At 44.3% G+C, this 16960-nt stretch overlaps 1 protein-coding gene and 1 non-coding gene across 2 annotated transcripts in view; both read left to right on the forward strand.

The window, feature by feature from the left end:
- KLHL6 (kelch like family member 6) overlaps positions 1–16471 on the forward strand; it is a 54530-nt gene extending 38059 nt beyond the window's left edge. The window contains exons 3-7 of the mRNA XM_021692581.1: positions 372–821; positions 8078–8315; positions 12493–12695; positions 14516–14729; positions 16069–16471. Of these exons, the coding sequence (XP_021548256.1) occupies positions 372–821; positions 8078–8315; positions 12493–12695; positions 14516–14729; positions 16069–16370 (1407 nt within the window). The 3' untranslated portion in view covers positions 16371–16471. The remainder of the gene's footprint in view (positions 1–371; positions 822–8077; positions 8316–12492; positions 12696–14515; positions 14730–16068) is intronic.
- Positions 13442–13544, forward strand: LOC123323230. Its single transcript, XR_006539294.1, has one exon. It is a non-coding gene; the product is annotated as a small nucleolar RNA U13 (small nucleolar RNA).
- Positions 16472–16960: the final 489 nt, after the last annotated feature.

Here is a 16960-nt window from a genome sequence, read left to right on the forward strand (position 1 = left end):
GTATATTCCCATGGTGCCATTTAACGTGTTCCTCTTTCTGCTATATAAGCATAAGGGACTCATATTTTTATAAGAATGATGATTTCTTATAAATTGCTGATTAAATCGAGAGGCTTGATCAGATTCAGTGAACAGATATTTAAACTCAATACATTATGAGCATTTTCTATATCATTTAATATTCTTTTACATGTCATATTAATGACTACAGAGTTGCCAAAAATAAGAATGTACATCATTTCTTTAGCTGGTCCCCTACTGTCAATCATTTGGATTGTTCTAATTTTTTGCCACCACACACGATTTGCTGATAAGGCTCCCTATGGACTAATGGTTTTCTGGCCTGATTTGCCTCCCTTCTGTTCTCTTAGTTCCTGCGGATGGTGGATGCCTGTGCCAGTTTCCTAACAGAAGCCTTGAACCCCGAAAACTGTGTTGGAATACTGAGGCTGGCGGACACACACTCCTTGGACAGTCTGAAGAAGCAGGTTCAAAACTACATCATTCAAAACTTTGTGCAGATTCTGAACTCTGAGGAGTTCCTCGAACTTCCTGTGGATACTCTGTACCACATCTTGAAGAGTGATGACCTCTATGTAACTGAGGAGGCTCAGGTGTTTGAGACTGTGATGAGCTGGGTCCGGCACAAACAGTCAGAACGACTCTGCTTGCTCCCCTATGTCCTTGAGAATGTGCGCTTGCCACTTCTGGACCCGTGGTACTTTGTGGAGACGGTGGAGGCAGATCCTCTTATCAGACAGTGCCCAGAGGTCTTCCCGCTGCTTCAGGAAGCCAGGATGTACCACCTTTCAGGCAATGAGGTGAGTTGATGAGCGACCCTGTAGTTAAGCGGCAAAGTAGAGGAGTCAGCGGCCTCACAGAAATATAGGTGAGGCTGGCTTACCAATCCTTAAGAACGGCATGGAGAAGAAGATGCTGCACTGTTCATGGTTTGAGTCAGGCAGTTCCAGAAGCGCTGGATTTCTGATCTGTAAAATGGGGCTGATACCACATTATAAACAGCTACTGAGTGGACTGAGTGAGATAGGAAACCACTCAGCACATCCTTCCTCTTCCCAGTGCGTAGGGTGGAGGTTGATGGGGGTGACACACACAGGACAGGATGTGCCCTGTCCGGTCGCCATCCCATAGGAGTACCGCTTTCCTCGTTTGCCCTCTCTGGAGAACCACGAGTCTCTTGGACATCCTGTGATGTTACCTTGGTTCAGATTGTCATTGTTTCCTTCCTGAATTTCTGAAAACTCCTCAAAACTCATTGTCCTGCCCTCAGTCTGGCCTCCCTCCAGTTCATTCACCAGCTGGATGATCTAAAACTCAAGCCTAATTATTGTGTTCTTGGGCTTACCCTCTTCACGGCTCCCCATGACTCTCACGGTAAAGCCCACACACTTCCTGCCTCCGCTCCCAGAGCCGAGCCTCGCCTACTTCACCTCCCACCCACTTCTCTAATGCCGTCTCCAGCCTCTCCCTCCTGCTAGGCTCCTAATGCACTGCTTGCAATTCCTCAAAGTGGATGTGCTTTTTTCATCCACTAAAGCAGACTAATGTTCAAGTGCCTTTTTCCTCTCTCCATCTGGTTGACTTCTACTCCAGCTGCAAAAAGTTAAAGCATCACCTTCTTCAGAGACCTCTCTCATTCTCATAGCACCTGGTGCATTGCTCTGTCGTAACACCAGCCACCACATGGTAACCATTGACTTCCTCATCTGTAAATGTCTCTATACTGGCAGCTTGTTATGGTCAGAAAAATGTATTATTGGACTTTTCATCTCTAGACCTTATGAGAATCCTTGGTATAGAGTAAGCGATTGGTAAATGTTGAATAAATAAATGGGTACCAAGATGATGAATACACATATCATTTGGATGTATCTGGTTCTCCTTAACAACTTCTGAAGAAATGTTTTATTCAAAACTTCATAAATACAAAAATAGGCTTAGTGGAGAGGAACAAAACCCTCAGGAAATAATAATATAGGGACAGTGTGTTAAGTTTATACACATGGACACACACACTTATATACCACTGTACAATAGTTCTAGGATAGGCTTCCAAACCTTCATTAGGCCATTGGTAGATCCTAGCCACAGGTGGTTTAGAAATTGTCTGTATGAGGCCCCTGGAGCCTCCTTCTTTTCTTGTGTGTCCTTTTCTAGTTCTGTGTTGTCCTCAGATCTACTGTCATTGATTCTCTCTGTAAATATATCCTTAAATGTTTGGTAGAATTTACTAGTGATACTATCAGAATCAGCGAGTTTTTGTGTTTTTTTTTAAGATTTTATTTATTTATTTTAGAGAGAGTGAGAACACAAGTCAGGGAGGGAGAGGGACAAGCAGATTCCACACTGAGCGCGGAGCCCGATGTCGATCTCACAGCCTTGAGATCATGACCCCAACTGAAATCAAGTCTGATGCTCAACCAACTGAACCACCCAGGTGCCCCAGGAGTTTTCTTTGTGAAGTTTTTAACTACAAATTGTATTTCTTTAATAGATATAGGGCTATCTATTTCTTCTAGAATGCACTTTGGTAGTTGTGTCTTTCAAAGAATTTCCCATTTCATAGAAGTTGTGGAATTTATTAGCATAAAGTTGCTCACAGCATTCCTTTATTATCCTTTTAATATCCGTAGAATCTATAGTGATGTCACATCTCTCATCCAGATATTGGTGGTTTATGTCTCCTCTCTTTTTTTCCTGATCAGTCTGGTTAGAGGGTTATCAATTTTATCAATTTTCTCAAAGAAACAGCTTCTGGTTTCACTTGTTTTTATGATTTATTTCATTTACTTGTGTTCTGGTCTTGATTATTTTCTTTCTTCTGCTTACTTTGGATTTAATTTTCTCTTATTTTTTTAAAGTGGACGTTGATGGGGCGCCTGGGTGGCTCAGTCGGTTAAGAGTCTGCTTTCGGCTCAGGTCATGGTCCCAGGGTCCTGGGATTGAGTCTCACATCAGGCTCCCTGCTCAGTGGGGAGTCTGCTTCTCCCTCTCCCTCTGCCCCTCCCCACCGTTCATGCTCTCTCAAATAAATAAATAAAATCTTAAAAAAAATGAAAATAAAGTGGAAGCTGAAGTCATTAATTTGAGAACTTTTCTTTTTTTTCCAGTATTGTCAGTAGAGCTATAAATTTCCCCCTAAGTACTACTTTAACAGCATCCCATATATTTTAATAAGCTATACTTTTATGTCTGTCTGTATGTATGTAGTTTTTGCAAATAAATTCTGAACACCAGCTATAGGCCAGATATGGCACCAGGCACTACAGAAAGAGTCTCTGCCTTATGAAATTTATGGTCTGTCAGAGAAGCCAAGACAGTAAGCAAATGAACGGTGATGAGTAGACTGATGGAGGGAGTTCAGGCAACCATATGGGTCCTACCCTATGCTGGGTATGTGGGTCACTGGCAGATGGCTCAGCATTGGGTATCAAAGCCCTCATAAAACTGCAGACAGTGTCTGTCTCTGCAGCTGCTCTCAGTTTAGCATTCAAAGTACAGAGTCTTGATCAACTACACTTCCAATATTCTAGCTACTTTTATTTCTGCTTCCTGTTTCCTAAGTCCCTGAAATGTAGGTGATGAAGGTTTTCTGCTGATATAAAATATCTCTGCTCTCCCTTCTGCAAAATTGCTGCTATGAAGTATGTGTTCTGACTTTGGTATTTGCAGTGTGGGGGAAAGTGGCATTATGAATTTTGGATTTAGGAAAAGAGAGAATTCTGATATCTGGAAGAGTTTCCAGTGGCAGGACATGGGCTTTGCATTTAGGCAGATCTGAGCTTTAATCTTGACTGCACAATTTACTGACTGTGTGACCTTGGGTAAGCTACTTAACTGCTTGAAAGCTCTGTCCTGACCTGTAACATGGAGATAATAATGCCTACCAACTGTTACAATTGTTTTGAGAGTTACATAGGATAATAAATGAGATGTGGTTAGCACAGTGTCTGGTGCATGGTAAGGCCCCACAAATGAAGACTGTTCTCATTCTTTCTCAATTCCTTTATGGTACACTATTTCTCACAACCAAGCATTTTCTTTCTCTGAAGTTAAGATTTCTCTTTTCTTTTTTTTTAAAAGATTTTATTTATTTGTCAGAAAGAGAGTGAGCATAAGCAGGGGGAGCAGAGGCAGAGGGAGAAGCAGGCTCCCCGCTGAGCAATGAGCCTGATGAGGGACTCGATCCCAGGACCCTGGGATCACGACCTGAGCCGAAGGCAGACGCTTAACCGACTGCACCACCCAGGCGTCCCAGATTTCTCTTTTCATTGTGTCTAAGGGTTGCTGCTTTATTGTTCCAAATCCTCAGGGCACTTTCTCATTCCCATTTTACAGTCTGGGTAACTGAACCAAACAACCACTGTGATCTTCGAATCGAGGTCTCACTGCCAGTTCATTCCCTGAAACTCCCTGTCTGCTCACTGCTTGAATGATCTTGGGTTTCCTCCTGGTAATAGTGGTGTAAGTCTGGAGGCTACTCTCTGAACACACTTCTCCCCTTAACCTTCCTTTTTCAAACTTAAAACCTTCTTGTCCTATCATCATCTCCCCCTTTTAACCGTATTCCTCCTCTAAGCTCGTGGAGGCGGCAACAGTGGGAGATTTTAGAACCCTAAAAGCAGACGTCAATCTATATTTGATTTAGAAGTGGTAGTTAGTACCTTCATTGAGAGAAATCTTTGGGGGCAGAGATAGTTTCCCCTCTATTTCATTGCCTCCTAAGTTTCCAGCGACCACCTTGATTTATACCAAAGGCTGCTCTGACATGTGTGGTGTTGCTCACTCCTGAGTGAGGCAGAGGCTCACCCCTGAGGACAGCTTTGTTGAAGCAACGTGGTCACTTCTGTTGGTCCCCTAGTGTAGGCCCTGTTAATGAATAGGCAGCAAGGTGCAATTGTCTGTTCTGTTTTTAACAATCTGAAAAGACACTGGTTAGGGCTGATTGTTGCATGTGATTCACTGGAAACCCTCCTGTGTGTCTGCAACAAACTTGCACATCTCAGACTTCAAGACTGGCCCTTGTCATGCCTTTGGGGTTAATATTTTGTCAAATGTAGTTGAATTTACATTTGGTAATAGTGCCACCACTTGGGAGTTCTGTGGTGCCAAGTGATAAGGCAGGTCTTAATACCCAGCAATTCCATCAACTAGAGTGTTGTATTAGTTATCTATTGCTGTATAATAAATTGTCCCCAAACTTTATAGTTTACATTTATTATTTCACAGCTCACAGGAATCTAGGCCTGGTTTAGTTGGAGTCTCTCATGAAGCTGTAGTCAAGCTGTTGGCAGGGGCTACAGTCATCTCAAAGCTCAAACAGTGTTGGAGGATCAACTTCCAAGCTCACTCACAGGATTGTTGACAGGTGTCAGTTCCTTGCTGGCTGTTGGCTGGAAGCCTCAGTTTCTTGCCATGTGGGCCTCTCCATAGTAGCTGGTTTTTCCAGAGCAAATGGCCCCAGAAAGACTGAGAGAGCCATCAAGATGAAAGCTGTAGTGCTTTTTATGACTTAGTTTCAGCAGTGGTAAACCATCGCCTCTGCTGTATTTTGCTGGCATAGAGGCCTCCCCGGAACAATATTGGGGGGACAACATAAGATGTAAATACCCTGAGGTGGGGATTGCTGGGTACCGCTGTGGAAGCTGGTTACAACCGTGATCTAGACTGGGAAAAAGTCTGTATCAGGTCCTGGGTTACCTAGTTCTCCTATTCATTCATTCATTCATTCATTCATTCACTCATTCAACAAATGTTTATAGAAACCCACAATCTCCAAGACTATTCTTGGTGCTAAGGATCCATTGGAGAATAAGGGCTGTTTCTGTCATCAGGGACCTTATAGCAAATTACAAGGAAGTAGGAAAAGTGCTGTGATGGGGAAATTCAGGACTGTGGGAACATGTATAGAAAGTCAAGAATGGCTTCTTAGAGGAAAGGACAAAGGGACATTACAAATAATGCCAATGACTTAAAGGGTAAGTGGATGGGGAGGTGGTGTGGGAAATCAAGGACAGATATTATGGGGGGGTCCAGATAGCAGGTAGGAATGCAGGGGTTTCTTTTTTTTTTTTAAGATTTTTTAATTTATTCATTCGAGACACAGAGATACAGAGAGAGAGAGCATGAGCAGGGGGAGAGGCAGAGGGAGAAGCAAGCTCCCCGCTGAGCCAGGAGCCAGACATGGGGCTCGATCCCAGAACCCTGTGATCGTGACCTGAGCCGAAGGCAGATGCTTAACCATCTGAGCCACCCAGGCGCCCCATGGAATGCAGGGGTTTCAATGGGAGCAGAGTCGTCCACAGCCCAGGACTCAGGAATGGGGTGCCAGGCTGGGAATCAGGAGTAAGATCACAGCTAGTCCCGTCCCCCTACTGGCCAGCAGGCTATTGAGGACAGCCACTGTGAAGAAGATGGGGGACTTCAGAAGAAGGCTGAGGCCTGGCTTTCAGAGCTGGAATAAAGGTCACACAGGGACCAATTCTGGGAGGCTAGTGCTGTCCTCTAAGTGTTGCTCCACAATCCCTAATCCTTTTGAAAGGACCAGATTGGTCCTGGAGGTTGCATCTGAACTGTGGGGAGGGGAGATTTAGGGGCATGAAGCAGGGCAGATAATGGGAAAGAAAATCACAGAGTGGCAAAATTTGTGTTTGGTGCCAACTCATTGCTCAGATCCTGTCCTGCTAGCTTGGTATCCTCACAGTGACTCCAAGTTCCCAGGACTACCCCTCCCACCCTTACCCCAGCTGTCTTCTCCACTGTCAGTGCCCTCAGATTCTGCCCATTGCCCCACATACATCCCCCACTTCTTTCTGCCGACCTCCAAAGGAGAGCCCTGTGACACACTTTATGGCCATTGAGGATGCAAAATTTACTGTATCTGACTCTTTGATACAGAAACCAAAGTCTCTTACGGAAAAGTAGGGGTTGGGTGTTGGCTGGTCGGCTTACTTGTGACCATTGATTGGATTCACCACTTGAGGGGGCAGTTTTTGCTACTATAACTTGTTGGTTACATCTGTGGTCAAGATTGAAATTTCAAATCCTGTGTGAGGTCAGCCTGACCTTGCAGGCTGCTTTGGTCATTGGGAAATGGGTACTGTCTCCCATCAGCCCACCTGTAGAACCTTCCCCACTGAGCCCAGGGGATGGATGGAACCAGGAGAAGGGCAGCTCTCCCTTTTCCCTAATAATGCCAATATGCCATCTCTAGCTTCTCCTACTGCCATGACTATCTGTTAAGGGCTGTGCCTATGCTAGGTGCTCTGCTCATCCCTCATGCCTCTGCATCACAACCACATGAATGCTCACAATGACTTGATGACACAGAAGTGATCTCAGGCATTTATGGAGATTGTGTTGCTTCTCCAAGGTCACATAGCCACAGGTGGTGAAACCAGGACCAAACTCTGGTGTACTTGACTTTCTGTTCTTTCAGCTGGTTTCAAATATCTGTGATGTGGATTTCTTTGCTTGTTCAAGGCTCTGAAGGGTCATATCTTTGATGTTGGGACCCAGTCCTCCAACGTCCCTTGCCACACCATGCTCCCGTTTGGTTCTTTTCCCTTAAGTCTCCAAGTGCTCTGTGTGCCTACCATCAGGACTTCTCTTTCAGAAGAGATCTAGTGGTGAGCAAAGTCTGGGATATCATTAAGAAATTGAAACCAGAAAGGGGTGGAAGGTGGCCAGAAATGAAATTCCAAGGTTCAAGCCTTCAGACCGGGCGGGAAGGGTGAAGTGCATTTGATGGTAAACGGACCAGGACTTCTTAAGATAGCAGCAAAAGCAACAATAGGTAAGCTTTGTTGAGTATCTATTATACTCCGGGCCCCTTGCAAGCCAGGCACACTACATACATGATACCATTTCATCTTCACCACAGACCTATGAGGTAGTTACCACTAAAGTCCCCATTACACAGATGATAGAGCTAAGGCTCAAGGTGAGGTCACATGGTGGCAGAGTTGGGAACTGGGTTCTGCTCGGTCTGGCTCCATAGCCTGGGCTCTGAACCTCTGTGTCATCCTGCCTTTACGTACTTCCATTGGTTTTCCAGATCATTTCGGAGCGCACCAAGCCCAGGATGCATGAGTTTCAGTCTGAGGTATTCATGATCATTGGTGGCTGCACGAAGGATGAACGGTTTGTGGCGGAGGTTACCTGCCTGGACCCCCTGCGGCGCAGCCGCCTGGAGGTGGCCAAGCTCCCCATGACGGAGCATGAGCTGGAGAGTGATAATAAGAAGTGGGTGGAATTTGCATGCGTGACATTAAAAAATGAGGTCTACATCTCAGGTAAGCAGGAGTCACATAATGCCAAAGCAAGGCCCCAGGGGCACTATGCATTTCCCGAGTGAGAGCCAGGCAACCAACTTAGTAGAATTACTGTGAATGGCGATGATCTAGCTCTGACTGGATCAGCACGTGGGAACCAGGAGCTCAGGTGGTCTTATCTTGGAAAGCACATTCTTACTTTTTTTTTTTTTAAGCACATTCTTACTTAATGTACGCTAACCTGTGAGCAGTACTGTACTAGGATCTGGGGGAGCAGGCAGACAGGTCTGGCCCTTCATGGAAAAGGAAGAAGGAAAGTGATACTAGAGTTTATTTGGTATTTGCTAGAGGTGTAGGGCACTGGGTAATGAATTAAAATGTCTGCTCTTCTCCCCAAACCTGAGCTCTCACCTCAAGTTTACTGTCATACTTTTAGATGCTCCAGTAGCACACAGTACTTTGTCATTTCTCACTTCTGAGTTATTTGCTTATTTATAATTGCACGGCGCCTCCCACTAGTCCTTAAATTCCACGAGTCAGTACTGTATTGCCAGCACCTGGCGCTGCGCCCAGCTACTAGTAAATGCTTAATAACTATTTATTAAGTGACAAAGTCTCTACCGTCTTTACAGCACAGTAGGTGAATTTACGCTTTGATGGTATTTAATCATCTGCCTCTCACATCAACTCTCTAAGGTAGGTGATTTTAATCTCCAGTTACAGATGGAGAAAATGCAGGCTCGGAAGGATTATAAAATGTATCTGAAGATAGGTCACACACTGGTAAATGTCAGGCAGGTTTCCAACCCAGGTTCTCTGAGTCCCATATCTCCCCAAGACATCAAAAGCCACCCAGCTCTTCTTGGGGCCCCAAGGGAGGAGACAAGCATCCTTTGTCCTCTCTCGGAGGCTTTCTCTAATCTGAACTTGTTTGGGGAAGAGCTTCTTCCCAGAACTGGCATCCTGCAAAATCAACGGCAGGTCAGTTCTTCCCTGGGTATGTTAATACCATAGATTAGGTAATAACCCTTATTTATTGATGGGAGGCATCAATCTGCTCACATTCTTTTGGCAACAAGTAACCCCATGCCCCCCTGCACCGCCAGCCCCCATGCAGGCGGCCTAGGAAATGTAGTTTAGCTCTGTGCGCAGGAGGAAAAGACAGGTTTGGCAATCATAGTCAGTCTATGTCACATACACTACACATGTTATTCTACAGTTTGTCCTTTCCCTCTGTTAGATTTGTTGTTGTCTGTTGAGAAATGATACAAGCAATGCATGAAGGCAGGCTTGTTACACACAGTTAAATCACAGAAACTTGTACTTCAGTTAACAATCTATTTTGGACATAATTACATGTTGATATAATGAGTCTATCATATGGATTAAGTCTATTGAATTAATGAAACACAATTTTTTTAGCTTTTATTTTCATACTGGAAAAAATACTGCAATAGGCATTTTATTTTATTATCTTATTTTTTTAAGGATTTTATTTATTTATTTTAGAGAGAGAGGGGAAAGAACAAAAGGGGAGGGAGAGGGACAAGCAGACTCCATGCTGAGCGCGGAGCCCTATGCAGGGCTTGAACCCATGACCCTGAGATCATGACCTGAGCCGAAATCAGGAGTCAGGTGCTCAACCCACTGAGCTACCCAGGTGCCCTGTAATAGGCATTTTAATACACATGTATTTATGAACTTGTGCTGCTATTTGGAGAAATTCCTGGAGGTGGTCGTAAGATACGTCAGTTTAGAATTTTTGTAGATATTGTTAAATTGTCCTCCAGAAAGTTTGTACCAATTTACAGTTCAACCAGTGTTGAACAACAGTGCCCATTTTCTACATCCTTGCTAATATTTTTTATTATCAATTACATATTTAATAGCCTAGAATATTTAATTCATTTATTCATTAATTCATTAATGATGTTAGCATATTTTCATATATTTATTAGCTAACACTTTATTTTTAAAAAATTGTCTATTCCTACACTTTGTCTTTCTATTGGCTGTTTGTCTTTTTATTATTTTTTTGGAGCTCTTATTATATATCCTTTGCTATTTGTATTGCAAATAGTTTCCCTCAGACTATGATTTTCTTTTAACTTTGATTTATATTGTATATAGTAACTGTCTTTCTTATGTGATGCTATGTTTCATGTCATGCTTAGAAAGCTCCTCCCCACCCCAAGATCATCAACATCTTCTCCTATATATTCTCCAGTTACTTTTATACCATTTATTTTTTAATTTTATTTTATCCGTAATGTGAAAGAAGGATCTAACTTAATTTTTCTCCAAATAAATAGCCAGTTGTTCTAATACCATTTATTTAATGATGTTTATATCTTCCAGTCTCTTCTGTATTCTTTTCATTGGTCAGTTTGTCTCATCTTATGCCAATGCCACACTGCTTTCATTATCATAGCTTTTTACTACATTTTGATGTTGCTAGGAAAGACTTATTCATTCTTTTTCAAAAGTTTCTTAGAAATTTTTCCAAATTTACTCTTCCAGATGAAATTTAGAATGATATCTTCAAGTTCCCTGGAAAGTTCTGAAGGCACTGAATGTGTCAATTAACTTGGGGAGGGTTGACATCTTTGCAATAACCTGTCTTCTCATCTGTGCACATGAAATGCTTCCCACTTAATCAGGTCTTCCTTTACATCTTGAAGTAAAAAAATCATAGATTTTTTTTCTTTTTAATACAGTGTACATACATTTCTTTGAAAGCATGTAGTTATTTTATAACTTTTTAAAAAAGATTTTATTTATTTGAGAGAGAGAGAGAGAGCGCGTGTGTGCATGTGTGAGGTGGGGAAGGGCAGAGGGGGAGAATCTTAAGCAGACTCCCCGCTGACTCCCTGCAGACACTCCCAACACGGGTGGGGCTCAATCTCATGACCCTGAGACCATGACCTGAGCTGAAATCAAGTCGGACATTTAACTGACTGAGCCACCCAGGCGCCCCTATTTTATAACTTTTGACACTACCTAAATGAGATCAATATCACACATACTGTTTTGAATAGAGAGCTCTAAAAGGTATACAACGCAAGGAAAATGGTTAAACTATATGAACAAAAAATTCATGGAAGGGGAAGAAGCTCAGTCTCCCTAGCAGCCAGGAAAAACCAAACTATGACATTATTTTTCTCCATCAGCCTATAAAACAAAACAAACCAAAAAATGCTCTTAATATATGCTGTGGGTAGGGTAGGGGAAGGTCAACCAGGACAGCTGTGGAAGGCTCTTTGGCAACACCTGTAAAAATTTGAAGTGTGTGTGCCCTTGACTTAGAAATCTCACTTCTGGGCTCTACCCTAGAGAAATGCTCACCCAGGACACAGAGCATCATCAGTGATATGCATTGCCCTACTAGTGAATATTTATAAATCTGAAAAGTACATCTTTTGCTTTAAGTAGTTGGTGGTACTCTGTGCTGATGAGGAATGGTACACAAAGCTGATAAAATATTTTATTAAAGTCACCAAAAAAGTCAGTTCTCCTTTATCTTGGTCTCGCGCCCTAACTGAATTATGTATTTTCTGTTTATTGAGAGAGTGGTCTTGAAAAAAAGTATTTACCAGCTCATTCTCAAATTACCTATTGTGAGCATCTCATTCTTTTATAAAAAAAATATTTAACAATAGGATAAATCCCACTTATGTTTTTTGTATAGATTGGAGATTTGAACTGAGACAATTTTGTAAGATTTCTTGGTGATTTTTCCAGGTTTGCATTTGTCTAAATAAGTAAGCAAACAGAACTTAAGTGCCTTCTAATTTGGCTGCTGGTCAAGGACCTACCATCACCACCCGCAATGGTCCAACCTCACCTGACCTGCCTTACTTCCTGCCCCTTGGCTGCACAGACACTGAGTTCAGGTGCCTGCTGGCCCCTATCCACCCACATGGACTTGGGTGCAGCTTCCCTGAAGACTTCTCTGAACCCAACTCATTCAGCCACCTCTTCTCTGAACTCTCACAGCACAGAGGTGACACAGGACACAGTCCTGGTACACAATTCACCCCAGCCGCACACTGGCTCTCTCTATCCCTCTGTGTTGGCTATGTCTCCCCAACCAGACGACACACACCTTCACGATTTCTTAAGGACTGTGGGAAATTATGGGACAAGCTATATTTCTTACACATCTGGTGGTTTCTTAAATGCTCTGTATCTCTTCTAGGTGGCAAAGAAACACAGCACGATGTTTGGAAATATAATTCTTCAATCAACAAATGGATTCAAATTGAGTATTTGAACATAGGCCGCTGGAGGCATAAGATGGTGGTGTTAGGTGGCAAGGTCTATGTGATTGGAGGTTTTGATGGCTTGCAGAGGATCAACAACGTGGAGACCTACGACCCCTTCCATAACTGCTGGTCAGAGGTATAGGAGATTTCTTTCTTTCTTTTTTTTTTTTAAAGATTTTATTTATTTATTTGAGAGAGAGAAAGAGCACAAGCAGGGGCAGAGGGAGAGGGAGAAGCAGGCTCCCCGCTGAGCAGGGATCCCGATGTGGGGCTCCATCCCAGGACCCTGGGATCACAACCTGAGCTGAAGGCAGAGGCTTAACCGACTGAGCCACTCAGGCCCCCAGGAGATTTATTTCTGTGAGTAACTTTGTATTACTACTTCAAAGCTTAAAAAAAAAAAGTATGTGCCAATGTAGGTATATGGCTTCTGATTTCTCTGCTCGCACTGAGAACATTCTTGGTGGCTCTGAGCTTCCCTCCTGAAAGGGGCCATTGCTTCAGCATTGCTAATCAGGTCACAGAAACATCTTCCTTCCAGGTGGGGAAGCTCTGTGTGGGCAAGAACCCCAGTTGGAGAGGGGAGGCTTGGTCCCAACCTCAGTCTGCACGTCGTAGCTCAGAGTCTCTGTCTCCTCAGATGCCAGCTGTTGTCTCCACAGTGGGCCTACAGGGATCCCTTTACTACACTGTTTACTGAGTCAGAGTCATATGCTGCTTGTAAGACTTTAGCAATTCAACCTTAGGTGTACATCATTGCTAATCAGTGGGTATAAAATTTCAGTTATGCAAGGTGAATAAGCTCTGGAGATCTGCCTACAGATAACAGTACTGCATTTTATGCTCACAATGCATTTTATGCCTAAAAATGTGTTAAGAGAGATCCTTTTGTAGTTCATAAGCATGATGATTTTGTGTTCATGCCGTTGTGTGACACGTGCCTCCCTCAAACCTTGTTACAACCTTGGCACATTACCCTCTGATGTGGGAAAAAATTTGCTAAGAGAGTAGATCTCATGTTAAGTGTCCTTACAATAATAATAATAATAATAATAATAATAATAATAATAATAAAAAGTAAAGTGAACTCAATTTCTATATCTTCAGGTTAGGCCCAATCCCAAATTTTCTTTCTCCTTATCAGATCGTATGTCAGAGTATGTTCCACTTTGGGGAGTATAAAACATGATCATCAGAGGCACAAGCAAAGGTAGCCAGGTCTTCATGGCATCCAGCCAAGCAAGATCTGTCAACCTGAAAACTGCTATATAGCCCTTAATATTTATGGGGGTGTGCCCCAGATCTGCTCAACTTGTCAAGTCCCATTACAGAGTTGCTCCATGACCCAAGAGGGCCATGTCAATGGATAAGAGGCTCTGGGAAGTGCCCTTGAGTGCTGTGGGGTTCACAGAGTGGGAGCACAAGTCTGGCTTAATCCCCAAATCTTCATGCTACCCCAGAGTGGGAGTCTGCTTACCTATGGCCACCTGAAACCCTTATACCAGCTTTTCTTCCTAGATGTAAGCAATATGGCCAATACCTGGCACATAGTAGGCACTCAGTATATATTTTTTAAATGAAAGAACACATGAATTAATATAAATATGCATGTTTGAGAAAGCATTTTCCTCCAACATTGGCTGGTTTCATCTGTATAAATGTTTATTCCTATGTACACCTTTTCTCCCCTGATAGCTGGACTTTGGAAGAAACAGGCTGGAAACATCCATCACTCAGCTTGTTCTAGCCTGTCCTGAGTCTGCAGGGAGGGTGGGAAATACATGCTTTGACCTCTCTGCATCTCAAAGGGAGTCAAGCCCACAGGCCTTGTGACTTCAGGCAAAGGATGCCCAGGCTTGTGTCCCCAGCTCCTGGCCCGTGTCCTGTGAGCTGCGGCAGCAGTCTGGGAGCAGTCTGTAGCTGTGGGGCTGACAGCTTCTCCCGGTCCCTTTGCAGGCAGCGCCCCTTCTCGTCCACGTCAGTTCCTTCGCAGCCACCAGCCACAAGAAGAAGCTCTATGTGATTGGGGGCGGACCCAATGGGAAACTGGCCACAGACAAGACTCAGTGTTATGACCCTTCAACTAATAAATGGAGTTTAAAGTCGTCCATGCCAGTGGAGGCTAAATGCATCAATGCAGTCAGTTTCCGGGATCGCATCTATGTTGTTGGTAAGTGAATGAATGGCATCTTATTCATCTGAGGCCCACCCATGCAGTGTTGCAGGTAGATCAGATGAGGCCCTTCTGGGAACTCAGATTCCTGGGTGATGTGGGTGAGGTTGAAAAGGAAGAGAAGATGGGATTGGTCCAGACCTTGGTGGAATTTACCTTCCAGTCCTGGATACAGAAACAGCCCACTTTTAGGGGACATACAAAGCAGACTGACAGTGGGGCCCAGTGGACGAGCCAGAAGTTGCTACAGGAACGAAGCATATTGTAAACATTAGCAAATGTACAGAAATTGAAATGTGCACAGTATATATGGTAAATGACTGATAAATAGTAGCTATCATCGTTTCTTATTTTGTGTTAATGGGAATTTTACTCTTTCCACTTGCTTTGGGGGCTCTGAAAAGTTGCATTTAGCCAAAAGGAAAGCCTGGCTGGCCAGACCACAGTTGGCATGTAATTGTTAAGGATGATGGATCTCAATCCTGACTACTCATGAGAATCACCTGGGGAGCTTTTTTACAGAACTATGCATAGCTGGAGCTTACCCCAGACCAATGATACCAGAATGAGAAGGAGGACGCTGGCCAACAGTGCAAGGTGTTTCTAATGTGCAGGTGATTTTCCTGTGCAGCCATGATTGAGAGTCACTGATTTAGGGAGATGCCAAAAATATGTAACTCCAGCAAATAAGAGCTGATCAGAGAAGGCTTCCCGGAGGCAAAATACAGGAAGAGATTAAGGAAAAACCCCTTCTCTCCCTTGCTTCAGGTTTCCTGTATCTGTATGGTCAGTCTCATGACTTCAAAGCGCATCTTAAGATGGTGACGTGGACTGGTGTCCCAGGTCATGCTCAGTCTACAAAGAGATGCCACTGCCTCTAGTCACTGCCATGTGTTGATAGCTTCTCTGCACCAGGCCTTCTGCAGGTGCTTTATGCGCATGGTCCTTCTCATGTCTTAAAACCACCACGGTCTCAGGGCTTACGGTTACAATAAAAACGTGGCAGAGCTGGGATGACGAGCTGAGTGCACCCGATGCACCAGGTGGTATTTCCTCCAGGGAGCAGTCTCAGGGTACATTTTGGCACCATCTGAAGCCAACTGTCCTTTTGCACGTGATTAGCGCCTGGCCACAGAGTTTAAAGGGCTCTGCGAAGTGTTTCTAGTGTGAGACTTACTGCCCTGCATACCCACTCAGCTTCCCGGAGAGCCACGAATCTACCCTTTCTATTAGCAAGATGGTAGATTTGACCGAGCAGAAGTAGGATTTTTGTGGGTAAAGGGGAAGAAAACCAGAAGAACAGCGAGATGCCCACCGTGTTTCCCTTCCTCTTCAGGAGGGGCCATGAGAGCGCTGTACGCCTACAGCCCCCTGGAGGACAGCTGGTGCCTGGTGACCCAGCTCAGCCACGAGAGGGCCAGCTGCGGCATCTCGCCCTGCAACAACCGCCTCTACATCACCGGGGGGCGGGACGAGAAGAACGAGGTCATCGCCACTGTGCTGTGCTGGGACCCTGAGGCCCAGAAACTAACAGAGGAGTGCGTCCTGCCCCGGGGGGTGTCGCACCACGGCAGCGTCACCATCAGGAAGTCTTACACCCACATCCGGAGGATAGTGCCCGGGGCTGTGTCGGTGTGACTGCACGAGGGCGCAGGGCAGGGCTGCGGGGGCTCGGGACCGGGTGCCGGGAGACCTTCCTCCTCATCTGTCGCCGGGTTCGTGCCACTAAAGACAGCGGGCTGGGCTTGAGCTACAGGCCCTACACCTGGGCTCCCCGTGGCTTCCCGTGGGACTCCTTGGAAGTCACAGCTTTGGGACACTCTAGACCAGCCAGGAATGTTTGCGTGACCTACCTCAGGAGGAAAGAAGAAGAATATTTAACATTCAGGACACACCTGTCCCATGCCAGGTTCTGTGCCAGGCACTTGTGTATATCAATTCATTTAACCATAATGACCTGCTGACTGGATATTATCACTTCAGTTTTACAGGCGAGGAAACTGAGTTTCAGAGACGCTAAGGGCTTTGCCCCTGGTCACTCTGATTGTAAGTAGCTAAGCCAGGAATCTAAACCCAGGTCTTTTCCATTGCAAGGTCAGTGGTGTTCAGTCACGCTGTCTATCTCCGAGTAGGAAACAAAAACTGGCTCATTTTTTGTTCTGACAAGTTTGCTAAAGGATTCACTCAGAAAGGCAGGGAAATAAAATTGTTTCTTTTTGTTCTTTTTT

This window comes from Neomonachus schauinslandi, chromosome 1 (assembly GCF_002201575.2).
Source record: "Neomonachus schauinslandi chromosome 1, ASM220157v2, whole genome shotgun sequence".
Taxonomy (NCBI): domain Eukaryota; kingdom Metazoa; phylum Chordata; class Mammalia; order Carnivora; family Phocidae; genus Neomonachus; species Neomonachus schauinslandi.